Raw genomic sequence first — 15,555 nt, forward strand, 5'->3', positions numbered from 1 at the left:
AAAGGAGAGACCTATTAAAAATGAATTTTGGTCCAATCTGCAGCTACCCATAAGACTGTTGTGCTTAAATGGGAGGGACCAGCATCAAAGCAGAAAGGGGGTTTTGAAACCTCATAAAACCCTTCACCCCCTCTCTTGTGCATCACAGCCATGAAAGAAGCAAACTGGAGCACTCCTATCACCTCTTAGCAGACATGCCATTGATTGTGTAGTAACCATCAGCTACAAGTATGCACGTTCGACTCTTTCCGTTTTGTTTTCTTTCAGATCAAAGGAGATAAATTCCTGCAGCTGGCTGAGGGAGACCTGGCTCTTCTAACACAGGGGGAGGAATGATGCTGCCATCTGCCCTGTTTCACATTCAGAGAACAGCTCACCCAGGAGCCCTCCTCCTTCCCTTCATCTGGACTAGATCATGCCAAGATCCAAGAGTCCAGTACATTCTCCCCAAACACACACCTTAGAGGAGGTAGGTGAAGTGCGGGCGGGCTGCAGAGCCAGCCTCCTGGAGGCAAGTCGCAGCCAAACCTTCGGGGACCCCACCTGGTGAACTCTGCCTTGGGTCTGACCTATTTTTGAGGAGAGAAAATAGAATATAGATTTAAATGCAGTGGCGCTCTGGAAAGCCACAGGCCCAGCAGTGTGAGAAAATAAAACAGCAGGAGGGAGGCAAGGAAGCACTGGTGCAGGTGAGGATGCCAAGGCCCCTGGATCAATCTCATCCGCTTGTCAACTGCCTTTTCTCTGCAGTGTGACCTCTCCATTTTTATACATGTGTGTTTACATGTATGTGTGTGTATATATATGTATGCGCACATAGATGTATATATATGCATAAATATGTCTACATACAACCCTATGTACAATGAGGAAACACCGCCTACTCTTGCAGTATTCTCATCACCATTGCTTTGTTTGAGCCCACTGCCATAGCCACAATGTCAATCCATCTACAGAACAGAGTCTAATAGCATCATAACCTTTCCAAGGCTGTAATCATTACTCAGATTGTCACATCTTGTTCCTGTGGGGGGAGACACACACACAGAGAAACCTGTGAGAGCCAGAAATCAAAGGGACTGACTTATTTCTCTTGGTATCCCAAGTTTTCTGCCTTTGAGTGTAGTTTAGTACTTCTAATTGCTGCCTATTGGAGGATAACTATCTTGTTTGTTTAGTATTCATAGGGTTTTCTTACCATTGGACCAATAGGCAGATTCTTATCACTGGACAAATGGATGGATGGAGAGGAGATTGAGACTATAAACAGTTTCTTCTTGCTTGGATCCACAATTAATATCCTTAGTATCAGCAGTCAGGAAATAAGGAGATGCATTGCCTGGGAAAATGTGTAAAGGGACCTTGCCAAATTATTGAAAAGTACTGATGTCAGTTTGAGGACTAAGGTGCATCTGATTCAGGCCATGGTATTTCCAATTACTAGCTATGCATTCAAGAGCTGGACAGTGAATAAGGATGACAGAAAAAGAATTGATGCCTTTCAGCTGTGCTGTTGGAGAAGTGTTTCTGAATATTGCACGGACGGCCAAGAAAATGAACAGGTATGCCTTGGAGAGGGTGGAGCATTGGAGGCAAGAATGATGAGGCTTCACCTCACATACTTTGGACATGTTGCTAGGAAGGACTATTCCTTGGAGAAGGAGATGATACTGGGAAGGAAGGAGGGTCAATGAAGAAGACAACGACCCTCAACCAGGTGGATTGACATAGTGGCTGCTGCAATGGACTCTTGCGTGTCAGGAAGTGTGAGGATGGTGCAGAATAGAGCAGAGTTCAGTTATTTTGGTCATAGTGTCGCTATGAGTTGGGTTCAACTAGACAGCACCTGTCAACAACAATAACTAGATGATACTATTTGAGTTTCCCTTCTCTGTCAAGTTTTTGCCATATGTATGTTTTTATATATGTATTCCATGTATGTGTGTGTATACACACCAAGGTAAGGACTTCTTTACACTCTTAATTGTCAGTTAACATTGACTAAGGGCTTTTTCTTCGCTAGAGATTCTTCTCTATGCCTTATAACTCCGTGAGGTCAAGATGGAATTGATTCCTAGCTGACCACTTACATGATTTCCAAGGATGTCAATTATACAGGAGGACACTGATGATTTCTCTCCTGTGGAACGGCTAGTGGATTTGAAGTGCCAGCAAAGCATGGCCTTTGGATTGTTGTTGTTGTTGTTATGTGCCGTCGAGTCACTTGCGACTCATAGCGACCCTATGTACAACAGCCCTAAACCCTGCTCTACCCTGTGCCAATCGCACTGCCTCTGACACACCCATCCCGATTACCCCAGTCACTGAATCAATCCACCTCATAGAGGGTCTTCCCCTCCTGCACTGTCCCTCCACTCTACCCAGCATGATGTCCTTCTCCAAGGATTGGTCCCTCCTTGCAGCATGTCCAAAGTATGTTAGAGGGAGCCCCAGAATCCTTCACTCCAAGGAGCCACCCAGTTTTGTTTTGTTTGTTTGTTTGTTTGTTTTTTATTATTATTATTTTGTGTGTGTGTACCGTCAAATCAGATCTGACTGGTGCAGGAGTATATTGAGCCTCCTTCTCCGGCAGAGTGTCTGGTGGATTCAAACCGTGTTCCTCTGGGATTGCAGTGCAGTTTCTTGCCACTAGGCCACCAGAGCTCCCCTAGCCACCCAGTTTAACCCTTTCCAGGATGAATCTGTTTGCTTTCCTAGCAGTCCATGGTACTCTCAATACTCTTCTCAACACCACAGCTCAAAGGCATCAATTCTCCTTCTATCCTCCCTAATCATTGTCCAGTTCTCTGATGCATAACAAGTGATTGCAAAGACCATGGCCTGTATCAGACGCCCCTTAGTCTCCAGAGAGACACCATTGCTCTTCAGTATTTTAGAGAGGTCCCTAACAGCTGACTTTCCCATTGCGATATCTCTTTTAATTTCCTCAATTAGCAGAGCCATACTCCACAGACTGCCCCTAATACACTCAGTGTCTTCAGATAAGGAAACTAAGGCAGCGGATGTTTGAGTAACTGCCTCTGCATAGTCACATAGCTGGTAGAATCAGAGCCTGACTTCTGGCAGTCTGACACTGGATCCTTTTCTCTGTGTGAGGCGCATTGCGCCTGAGAGGGTGAAAATGACGGTAGAACAGGATAACATCTGGATGTCCTGGGTACAAACCTCTGGTGATAATGAAGGTCACTTATCAAACATTCTGTGTGTTTTCTTATTTAATCTTCATCACAACTCAAATTGGTATCATGCTTCCCATTTTACAGATAAAGAAACTAGAACCTAGAGAGGATGCTCTATCAATTCTAAAACCTCTTGGCATTAAGAACAACACATCAGATAAGGGTTAAGCTGTACTTCTGATAAAAAAAAAAGACACCTTAAGACAGGAGCCATCTGATCTATGCAGGTACAGTTTAGGAATAAGAACACCAGGCAGCTCACAGCAACTAGAAAAAGGCACTGCTTAAGGTGCTCATGTAGCCTAGTGGTAAGAAACTGCACTGCAATTCCAAAGGCATGCAGTTCAAATCCCCCCGCTGCTCCACAGGAAAAGGATAGACAATCTCTTCGTGTGCAATTAGCTACCTCTGACCCGCTGGAGGACCAGTTATGGGTCAGTTCTGACTCAATGGCACACCACAACAACAGGGTGGAGGGAGAGATCAAATGCAGAACACCCACAGGACTAAACAACAGGGGCCCCTGCTTGGCTCCCTTCCTCAGAGGGGCCCTCTCTGATCCTTCTGCAGCTGTATTTCACCCAGGAATCAAGAAAGCCCACAGGTCAAATGGAGTTTTCCACCAGAAGCAACAATATCTATCTGCTCTCACAGACTCCAATACTCAGAATTCCATAACCAAATTCCCAAAATCTATGTGGGCCTCTTCCCTGAGTCCATTTTCCCAAAAGCAAGCCAAATGCGTGTAATCAAGTAGTTAAGGGAAAGTCAGTGCAGGAGCTGGAATTGTCCACAGGTTGGAGTGTCCACACAAGGCCCATCATTTGATGGAGAGAGCCAGAAGTAGAGAAAAGGGCTGAATCAACCACCAGCCTCCGAGTTTATTCTTTCCCAGGGCCGATAAATATCAAGGTATCCTTCACCTGGGCTTCCTCCAAGGATTACTATACAAGAACCCAAACCAATTATTGTCAAGTAGATGCTGACTCCTGATGACCATGTGTCATGAGTATAACCATATTCCACAGGAGCTTCAGGGGTTGATTTTTCCAAAGTAGATTGCCAGACCTTTTCTGACAGGTACATCTGGGTGGATTCAAACCTCCACACTTTTGTTCAGCAAATAGATACATGGAACCTTTGCACCACCTAGGAAGTGGGGCAAAGACAGAGCTGCTGAAATGACTTATTCTTGCTTGCCCCACAGAAGAGTGAGAACAGTTTCTCCTTTTCTTCGTGTTTTGGCTTTTTTTTTTAACCCAGTTCTGAGCTAACACTAACTTCCAGCAGGGAGGAGGCTGGGTTTTCTGCGTGCCCGGGCACTTTCCGGCTGTCTGCCTCTAAGCTCTGAGCTCTTCAAACACAGGACGAGTTGTCTGTACAAAAGGCAGGGTGGTGTTAGCTTTATCCTCAACATGGGAGCCCTTCTATTTGCCTTTGTAGGGGACTGAAGGCTAAACTCTGGTGCTGTTTGCTTTTGTTCTTTGATGCTAATAGCTCCAGACTGAAGACTAAGAGGAGGGTAGCTGCAGTGTCAGGTGTGAGCCCACCTGAGAAGACAGGAGCAGAGAGAAAGAGAAGCAAGATACAAAGCAGAGAGCAACTTGGCTGGGGGTGAGCCTAGACTTCCACCCCTGGAGCAAGGCCAGGGCTGTGTCTGCCCAGGACCTCCACCCCTGGAGCTGCAAGGGGAGTGCAGTGACTGACTTGAGGAAAGACAATTTGATTGGCAGCTAAAAAAAGAGATAGTCCACATGTTCTAGTTACAAACATCACTACAAATGGCCTTTGAGCACAAACACTGAGGTGAGAAAATCGGGGGCCTGGGTTTTATTACTTGTGATCAAAAAAAAGAACAAAAAAAGCTGTTATCAAGTTTATAACTCACACTGACCCCTTACATGGCAATGTAAAACTTTGCTTTATGGAGTTTTCAACAGCTAGAGGGTTTTTGTGGGGTTTTTTAAAAATTAATTTTAATGAAAGTTTACAGAGACTTAGGGTTTCCAGTCATTCATTGTTGCACTTTCCTCCCTGCCCAACTTCTTCTCCCCCATTCACATTTCTTCTTGATAAATAAAAGAAAAACTCTTTTATTGCTATGCAATCTCTCCCCACAAGTCCACTGCACTGTGCAGCCTTCATTCTGGACTCCTGTCATGAAAATAATACCTAACCATATATCCGTTTTAGACAGTTCTCTCCCTCATCTGTTGCAATGCAGTATACATCATTCCTCCCCTTCTTCTCTGTCTTCCCTCAACCCGAATGTCAGTCCTATTTTACAATATTTACACAGTATTTGTCATTTTGTGACTGAGATATTTCACTCAGCATAAAGTCCTCCAGGGTCACTCGTTTTGTATAATATTTCATGAGTTCCTTGTTTTTCAATGCTGCATAGTATTCCATTTTGTGAATATACCACAGCTTCTCTATCCATTCATTTGTTGATGGGCACTTGGGTTGTTTCCAACTCCTTGCTATTGTGAACAAGCTGCAATAAACATGGGTGTGCATATATCTGCTTGGGTGGCAGTTACGGTTTCTTTATGGTAAATTCCCAGAAGTAGAATTACTGGGTCAAATGGTATTTCTATTTGCAACTTTTTTAGAAAGCACCATACAGCCTTCCAAAGTGGATGCACCATTTTACACTCCCACCAAGAGTGAATAAAGGGTTCCAGTTTCTTTGTAACCTCGCCAGCATTTGACGTTTGCGGTTTGGTTTAATTTTTCTATTCTGACTGGGGTTAGATGATATCTCATAGTTGTTTTGATTTGCATTAAAGGGGGTTTTAAAGCAGATTGCTAGACGTTTTTTCCTTGAGTACCACTGAGCGGACCTGAACTACCACACTTTTGGTTAGTAGCCAAGTGTATTAACCACCATCACCAAGGAAGCTGGGAACAGAAATACTTGGCACTCAACTCTGGACTTCACCTTCCTCGCCTGCCACAAGGAATGATGGTAGTAGAGTCAATTCCCAAAGGCATCTGCCACATCAAGACAAGGACTTCAGCAAAGTCCTCAAAGCAGGGGATCACAGCCAGGGATCAAGGCCAATGTCCCACTTCCCCGGAAAGAAATCAGTGCACCTATCATTTCTAAAAGCCACCACACTAAACAAAATAGAACAATAAAGGCCCCGAGGTTTATGGGAAACACAGGTCTGGTGTCTGGAGCACACCCAGAACAGTTCATCAAGGAGACTTTAAAGGAGAGATAGGGGAACTTAATAAAAGTGACAGCACAGCTTCGTTCATGTTGAATGGTGGCTCGCTCACTGCTGTCGAGTTAGAACCAACTCATAGCTGACCCCCAAGCAGATTTCGGAAGGTTTCATTGCACAGAAGAAGACTGTCCATCTTTCTCATGCAGGGGTACAGGTGGATTTGAACCACCAGAGAGGGATGGCTTTGGGGTTAGCAATGCAGTAGCCTACAGATGATGAGTGCACCAGAGCTCCTGCTGAATGGTAAAGAAATATAGTCTTTGTGAAAGCCGACTGTCACACTGGTTTTCCCTAAAGGAGCCAGTGGGTTCAAATCACCCATATTTCGATGAACAGCCAAGCACTTTAGACGCTGAGCCACCAGGGTTCCTGAGTAGGGGGAGAGACACTTGAAATTGGAGGTAGGTGGGCACAGCTCATGCTACACGCAGCACACTAAGGTGAATGTTTGAGGTGTGTGGTACGTGGTTTTCTCGCTCTAAGGTTCAGTGCTGCCTGAGACAGAAGTGTTTCTCATGAGCAAAACAGAACATAATCAAAAGCAAACTTCTCATTATGTTCAAATTGTTCCCTAATATATCATCCATATTGGAACAAATTTGCATTTTTAAACCCAGCGTTATAGCAGAGCTGACAGCACTTAATTGACACGACTGTTACAAGGATTGAATGAGAGTGCTTAGCACAGTGCCAGGCACACGATAAACACTCAGTAAATTACATGATCATTGCTTTTGGGTCTTTGTCTGTTATTTTAATTGTATATTGATTTGCTTACAAAGTTCATATACATTGTGCTTCACGCTATTCTTATGCATATTATGTTTTATACAATCATCCCCATGCTCTGTTTTATAAAATGAATCACCATCAGGCTTGTCCATTATTACTCTGTCTTTTCACCCAGATCCTTCACCCTCTTCCTCCACTCACCAAACTGTACAAGCCTGTGGTTTCAACTCTACCCAGTGAACTAAATCGGTCTCATAAGGACAAATACTGATCAGATCATTATTCTAAAAATAGAATGATAACTAGTTAACATGTTTGGGAACCCAAGAGGGGAAGGTGTGGGAGTGGAGGAGTGAAATAATCATTGTTAATGCCTCCTCTGGTTTGGTGAAACATCACTGTGAAATCAGAGTGACAAATTGAGTGTCTGTTGACCTGGGTTAAGCCTTACAAACAAAAGACATCGCAACTGTTGTTGGCAGTGCCTGTGAGTAAGTTTCACTCATAGTGACCTTACGGACAGCAGAACTGAATCCTGGCTGATCCTGCGCCATCCTCACAACCAGTGCTGTGCTTAAGCTCATCGTTGTGGCCTCTGTGCCAATCCATGCCATGTGGGCTGCCTCTTGCTTACTAACTCACTACTTTTCCGAGTATGATGTCTTTCTCCAGAGCCTGGTCAACAGTCTCCACCCAGCTGGACATGGCTTTAGAAAAGTCCTCACAGCAGGTGGGTACTACTGTGGCCAAACTCACACATCCACTTTCTAGATAAAGAAATGGGTACCATCCTCCACCGACTGTACCAGGAAGCACCAGGGAAAGGAACACACACCTGCATTGCAGACAACATGAGCTAATCACAGGACAAACCTAAACAGGATGCTGCCCCATCACTGTGGGAGGATGTCGTTGTGGTTTGGTGCCATTGAGTTAACCTCTACTCAAGCATCACCTAGTACTAAAGATCTGAACATTGCCTTATCCTGTACCAGCCTCACCAGCTCTGCCATGCTCGAGGCCTCTGTTACACTCATGGTGTCAATTCATCTTACTGAGGGGAGGATATCACAAGAGGGGAATGAAGTCAATGGGTTCATGTGTTGGAAAACACACTTTTTTTTAAGTCCTACATTAGAATATCTTCAATTTCCCTTCCTTCTGCAGACAACACAGAGGTTAAAAGGAAAGTTCTGGCTAGATGGATATTGTCTGATAACATTGAATCAGCTCTGATTGACAGGACCCTTTCTACAGAACAAACCCTGCCTGATTCTGTGCCATCCACACAATCTCTGCTGTGCCTAGGCGCATTGTGACAGCCGCTGTGTCTGTCTACCGCATTCCTCACACTACACGTGGGAGCCTCAGTACTTTAACGAACCAACCTCACTGAGCCTAAGTTTCTCCATCTGTAAAATGGGGATAATACCTGTAGAATGCTGTGCATGCAAAGTACTAGATACAGAAGACACTCAGTGAAGTGCTACATCATTCATACATGCACTTAAGCGATACTAGCCAAGTGGCAATTTCCTACTAGCCTTTATGCCAAGTCTTAGTGTCCAAAAGAGGATTGAGCAAGGCGCTATTCACAACAAAAACAAAGGGAAAACTTTTTCAATGACCCAGAAGACTGCTGTGAGAATTATTTTCCGTTTATAATTCCTTCCACTGGCCTAGGTCCCCCCTATATGTTGAATACTTGTGACAGTCAAGAATCAAATATCTATTTGTTTAATCAAGCAAAATGAATTAAGACTTCTGGAGACTCACGTATGCAAAGGTACATTTAGGAAGCCTGAGTGCTGATACAGTATGTAGTTTCTCAAACACTTTTGGACCACTGAACACTTCTCATAGAACATATGACCTCATTTAATCCTCGCCTATGTAATTTTCCTCACTTAACAGATTGGGAAACAGAGATTCAGGGAATTACTATCTCCAAATCCACTTCACTTCTATGTCCTAAGACATAGGCTTTGATCTGCATCCAAAATCTTTCCTTCACCAATCTCACTACTCAAACCTATTAACCACCGAGGCAAGGGGGACAAATTTCAGGACACAAGTAGACTGGACTGGTACAGTAGAAAATGGATGGGAAGAGTCACTGGTCATAAATACATTAGAATGCAGTATATTAACATAACCAAAGCATGCTAGGAGGGCTCTCAGATATATCAGAAACTGGATCTTATTAAAATATAGCATTCAGCTAGACAGGAATAGGAATTTCTTGATAGAGAAAAAAAAATCTCCTGTGGGCAAATAAATTTAGGAAACACTGAGTTAAACAAAGCTAATCAAGTATCTCTGTTTAATCATGTCAAACAAAACTAATTAAGACTTCAGAAAACTCACCTATGTTAAGGTACATTCGTAAAGTCCAAGAGAGGATATAATAATACGTAGTTCTTCAAATGTTTTTGGACCACTAACCACTTCTCCTCCCAGAGAATGCCTGGGAACATCCCACAGAATACAGTTTGAGAGAGGCTGTGTTTGAGGTTCTCAGAACAGCTGGCTTACAATTTACCATAAGCCTTTAATTATTTTTCTTTTTTTGTTCCCACAGCAAGCCCTTGTGTCTTGTTCAATATGAAACAGCTAACATTTACTGCCCACTTACTACGTGGCAAACACTGACTCGGGCACTGGAGATTCCAAAAGTTGGCACTGGATGCAGTGACAGTAAATCTAATCAAGTAAGAGAAAGCATAAAGCTAACAGGGTGGCCGTGGACAACCACCCATTCTTGCACTTAGCGCTAGTAGGGGATTCAGGGCTGACGGAGAATACTTCAAAGTCTTTTCCTGGAGAAACCTTAAAGAAGCCCCCAGAGAATGGACAGTAACAATTAAGTGGAGAGAAATCTTTTGTAGGAACATTTCACTCTAACTGGCTGGTGGTCAGATCGGTACCCTTGAGGAATACACTCTCGGGGTGGCGTGCAGCACTCCTGGAAGCCTGGAGCTTAAATGCCAGCTCTGCTATTCATCACATAACCTTGGGTAAGTTCCTCTGAGAGTCATCTGTAAAGCTGATTATGATAGCGATATCAGAGTTATCAAAGGAAGCAAGTGCCTCTGAAATATCTGCCGATCTGCCTGCACCATGCTCAGGGCACGTGTGTTTTTGGTCCTTGATTGGTGGCGGTTCAGTGTGCCGTGTTAAGAAAGAGCTGAAGTCTGCATCTGGACTCGGAGGTAAAAAGGGGGGACGATAACTGATAAGCATCATTCGCCATGGGTTTGATGAATCTCTGGAGAATAGAATGCCTTAGGTGATGGGCTGCTAATCAAAAAAGTTATTGGTTCAAATCCACCAGCTGCTCCAAGAAAGATGGATGAACGAACAGTCTTCTCCCAGAAAGATTGAGAGCCTTGAAAACTTGATGGAGAGCCATTAAGAGTTGGAATTGACTCATCAGCAATGGGCTTCATTTGGATCATGGGTTTAAGAAAGTAGAGTAGGTGCTGGCTGATAGGAGCATGATGCTCCAAACACAATGGCTTCTGAAGGTTCTTTCCTTGGAAAATAACTTCCAGCAGCTCAAAGAACCCTCGAAAAGTAAATAATCCCACAAAGAGGGGCTCTCCCAACTGAGTCTTCTCAGCGTCTTACACTATATTCTCTTCTTCACTTTCACGAAATGAGCAAGGCTTTTCCCCTGTGCTTGGCAGCGGGATGTCATATGGTGAAACTAGTAGAGTATCTGCACTCAACCTGGGATAGTCCCTCCTGCCTTCAAGGACCACGCGCGTAGCCACATAATTAGTGCTTGTCTCACTCTGAAGGGCTCAACGGGATTCTACAGGCCCTTCCAGCGGGTGCTCAGAAACCCAGGCACAGTCCCACCACCAGGAATCACAGCGACAGAAGGAAAAGAGGCAAAGTTCTTAAAATGAAGCTTATATAAATATACAAATTCGTAAATATAAATTCTAAAGAGAAGCTCACAGATTACCAATAATGGGAAGGGGCCTTAGGTTATAATTATTATCAATCATCCTTTTTATCTTGGAATTTCTATGTGACTGCAGTTATATAAAGGGAAGTCATAAAAAGTGGAGAGAGTGTTTATGTGATTGCTTCAGAGAATGTGGTAGAGGAGAAATGAGAATTTCAGAAATGAGACAGTCTTAGGGTATCAGGTCACATCCCTTACATTTTATAGGTTCGTTCAATTGACAGATGTTCACTGTACATCCCTGGGGCTATGCTGGGCATGAGGTAGTGGTGAATGAGCAGGACACGGATCTTGCACCTTAAAAATTTACAGAAGAGCAGCAGGAAGGATGAAAGTAATGAGAAAGCATTTAGTGATCAGTGCCATAATGTTGGGAAGGCTACACTGAGGCTCAAAGGAGAAATGCAGACCCAGCTGGACAATTCTGGAGCTGAAACCAGCCTCCGGATCATCTGCGCCTAATATGTTGCTTTTCCCACTGGCAGGGGGTGTTGGGAACAAAATCCAGGCACTTGGCGGTCAAAGCTCAGCAGCTTTCCTAGAGGCAGAGGGCTATGAACTTGGGGGTTTAAGGGGCTACTCAGGACCCATTCATCTCAACCGTGGAGAACAGCTTCAGCCGCCCGAGGACGGGGTCCTGAATGCTATAGCCTTCAACAATCAGGAGGACAGGACAGAAGCCTCCCAGAGAGGATTAGGAAGGGCAGTGAATGGGTGGCAGAGCCTCACCACTCCGGCTGAGCTCTAATCTACGTGCTGTACTTTGCTTTGGAATTAATCAAACAAATCCCCTGATAAATCTGAGGCTGTTATTAGACAACACTAATATCCCCCTTAGAGTAATCTCAACAAATACATGGAGAGAAGGCGGAGTCCCAGGCGACCAGAACACAGACACTTTCATGTTCACAGGCATCTGCACAAGAACTCTCGCACAGCGACCCCCACCCAATGCACACCCAGATGTCTGTTCCCAGCAGCACCATCGCCTTCTGCCCTGATTGCTTTAGACAAGGGTGGACTGAAGGAGGGAGAACAGGGCCTGGGTTTCCTCCCCTCCCCAACTCTTCCACTGACCTAATTTTCCACAAGAGAGATTTTTTTTTCCTTGTGGTCCTGCTTGTTTGTGAATCATGCCACCCCACTGCACAGACAGCTTAAGGCGAGCCTCACTAGGATGCAGAGAAGCCAAGAGACTTCCAACCGTGGGCCCACTGCAGCTCTCAGGGAAGCAGGGTGGACTGCCAGGCTCAGAAGAGGGGTTGGGAGGTGGAGGCCAGGAGGAGGAAGGTGCGCCATCAAGGTGACGTCTATTTTATATACTCTGTTGTCAGCTGCCTTCAATGTGACCCCCAACTCTCATGACCGCCCTATGCACAACAGAATGAAGTGCTTCCCAGCCTAGTGGCATCACCAGGATTAGTTACAGATCAAAGAAGTAGATTTGCAGAAGTAGATTACAAAGCCTTTCCTCCTAATCGGTCTTCCTCTGGAAGCTTTCGAAAGCCTGCTCAGCATCGGAGCGCATGCAAGCCTCCAATGACATACAGGATGGTGGCCGCACCTCAGTTGCCTTGACTCAGAATGGAATCTGGGTCTGTCACAGAAAAGCAAGAATTCTTCCCTTAAACCATCACCATTTCCTTTGGACCCCCTTACTTTGCCCTCAAATGAACTCAGAACTCCCAGCTGTCAAGTCAGACCTAACGCGTAACTGACCCTCCAGTGCATTTTTAGAGTCTGTAAATCACACAAGGATACTGACTATCTTTCTCCAGTGGTGCTGCTAGTAGATTGGAACCAACAGAAAATACAACATTTGGCTTAGCAAAGCAGCTTCCTCTAGGCTATCCCAGCAGAGCTCCCTCAAAGGAATAGGAACTCAAAATAACTCATTGCCATTATGTCAGAACTGACTCATAGTTGACCTGTCATTGGGTTTCTAAGGCTTGAACTCATACAAGAGGATCCTACCCATCTTCCTCCTGCATAGTTGCTGGATTTGAACCACCAGGAGGGTGAACCTTTGAGTTCACAATTCCTTAAAGCCTATTATGCCACTTGTTTCTGGGGTGGTTTTTCATTTTGTTTTGTTTTGTTTTGTTTTGGTTTATTCTTATGTGCCTTCGGGTCAACTCCAACTCATAGCCACCCTATGTAGAACAGCTGAGTCCTGCTCTATCCTAAGCTAACTTCATCATCTCTGACGCACCTACCTCCATTACTCTAATCACTGAGTCAGTCCATCTCATGCAGGGTCTTCCTCTCTTGTGCTGTTCCTCCACACGTCCAAGCATGATGTCCTTCTCCAAGAACTGATACCTCCTTGCAACATGCCCAAAGTGTGTCAGATGGAGTTCCCAAATCCTTGCCTCCAAGGAATAGCCTGGTTTCATCCTTTACAGGACAGATCTGTTTGTTCTCTTAGCATTTTCTAAAAAGATCCACTTGACCTTTTCATTAACTTTATATATGACCTTTGGTAGGTTTCTTAAACTTTTGAGTCACTGTTTTCTTAAAAAAAAAAAAAGCCGGGTATTTTGGCCATTCATTACATTCTGCTTTTCAAGTCCATTTTAGAGTCACTGAAAAACTGTCTGAAAAGGTCCTGACTTTAGTTGCAGGAAGAAGATTTGGTTCCTTCAAACTATAAAAACTGACCTGGAAAAAATTAAACTTGTCAGGAAAAAAAAGTCAACAGAAAATGAAACTGACAGCAGCTAAAAATGCACTTGGTAAAACTTGTTACTTATGGAAAAATTGAGGAGTGAATCAAACATTCTTCACAAAATTTACACCTGCAAACATGACAGGAGAAAATTAGACGTGGTAGAAATCATGACCAAAAGCCAGCCTTCACAATGGAGGGAACTCTGCAGATAAAAGCTGATAGGCTTATGCAAACATCACAACAGAAAAAATGATCGATGAGTCAAATCTTCATTGTAAAACACACATGGAGCAAAACTGATCTTTTTCAAAAATAATTCAGTGAGATGAAACGAACTGGAAAAATTAAGAAGGGGTTTAACTTTGTTGAAGAGAAAATGGATCAAGAAATTTATCTGAGCTCCACACGGCTTGGTTCTAAAAAGCTCACTCATGCATTGTCATAGAATCAGAAGCAACTCATAGCTGACCCTCCAGTGGGTTTTCAGAGGCTATAAATGCCACGGCATGAGATTACCCATCTTTCTCTGATGGAGCAGCTGGTAGATGTGAACTGTCTGCCACTGGGTTGGCAGTAAAATTCCTAACCAAAGCCACCAGAGTTCTCTCTTCTAAAAAGCAGATTCTTGATGAAAATGCTTCAGTGTTTATCTAATTCTGATTACACCAATGTAGAGTTAAAAGATCTCAGGGTCAAAACTTGAGAAATGTTTGATAAAAAAAATCAGGGTGATAAATTTTATGATCTCAGAGGTCTCCTTTAGTTACACATTTTTCTGATAAAAGGTCAGAATAGAAAACGAACAAAATTATACAAATACTTCTTTCCAGCTATAAGCTGCAAAAATGGCTTTCAGACTAATAGACCTTTTGAGGCTGTAACATATCCACAGAAATTTAAAGTAATTTTGGAGCTAATATTGGGTAATAGGAGTTTGATAGCACAACAGCAAAGGGTTTGGCTGTTAATCAAAAGGTCACTAGTTCGAACCCAGCAGTAACTCTGCAGGAGAAGATGTGGCAATCTGTTTCTGTAAAGAGCAGGGAAACCCACAGGGAAGTTCTACTCTGTCCTCTGGGGCTGCTGTGGGTCAGACTCAACAGGATGGCAGTGAGTTGGCTTAATACCAGGCAGCTATATTTTTATTTTGCCAAGAAGTGACTGACATTTTGTATTGCTACATTTTCCTAAAAAGAAGTCTATTTAATGACCCGAAAGTAAACAGGCTCAATCTAAGAATATTGCAAAATAATAAATGAATGTGACTTTGCACAGTGTATTACATGATGTTTATTTTTCTTGTTTTCCTTAAGGATGGTAAGACCTTGCTTGTTCCAACCCTTCCTGTCTGATTTACGACTAGATTGAGGTCAGATTGTAGAGGTCCTCTGTGCTCAGTTTTCTCATATGTAAAATGGGTAGAAAGGTAAAGCGATTCGCTATTTCAGACACATTTTAAATGCTAACCTTAAGGTAAGAGGAAAATATAGCCCATTTGGATTCAGGCTGCATTCTCAGCTCCAATTCTACCCCTATTGCTCCAAGTTGGAAGTTCCTTAGATGTTCCCCAAAATAACTGCCACTGATAACAATAGCTAAGGAGTGAGAATTGATCCGGGCATCCCTCCACCTCTTCACTAACTAAGAAAACATGATGTGGCAGGTGGGGTGGAGTCGGGGGCAGGACAAAAACTGTAAGCACTAGGACGAAAGGGCAGCTATTTGGAAAAGCTCAAGCTG

At 43.7% G+C, this 15,555-nt stretch overlaps 1 protein-coding gene across 2 annotated transcripts in view; it reads right to left on the reverse strand.

Annotated features, from left to right (window-relative positions):
* NRXN3 (neurexin 3) overlaps positions 1-15,555 on the reverse strand; it is a 2,203,380-nt gene that overhangs the window by 2,164,338 nt on the left and 23,487 nt on the right. For both annotated transcript variants that reach the window (XM_006884636.1, XM_006884635.1), the window contains exon 3: positions 10,990-11,007. In XM_006884636.1, the coding sequence (XP_006884698.1) occupies positions 10,990-11,007 (18 nt within the window). The remainder of the gene's footprint in view (positions 1-10,989; positions 11,008-15,555) is intronic.

The sequence above is a fragment of the Elephantulus edwardii genome, unplaced genomic scaffold (genome assembly GCF_000299155.1).
Source record: "Elephantulus edwardii isolate Elephantulus edwardi_28Jun2011 unplaced genomic scaffold, EleEdw1.0 scaffold00037, whole genome shotgun sequence".
In the NCBI taxonomy this organism is placed as follows: Eukaryota; Metazoa; Chordata; class Mammalia; order Macroscelidea; family Macroscelididae; genus Elephantulus; species Elephantulus edwardii.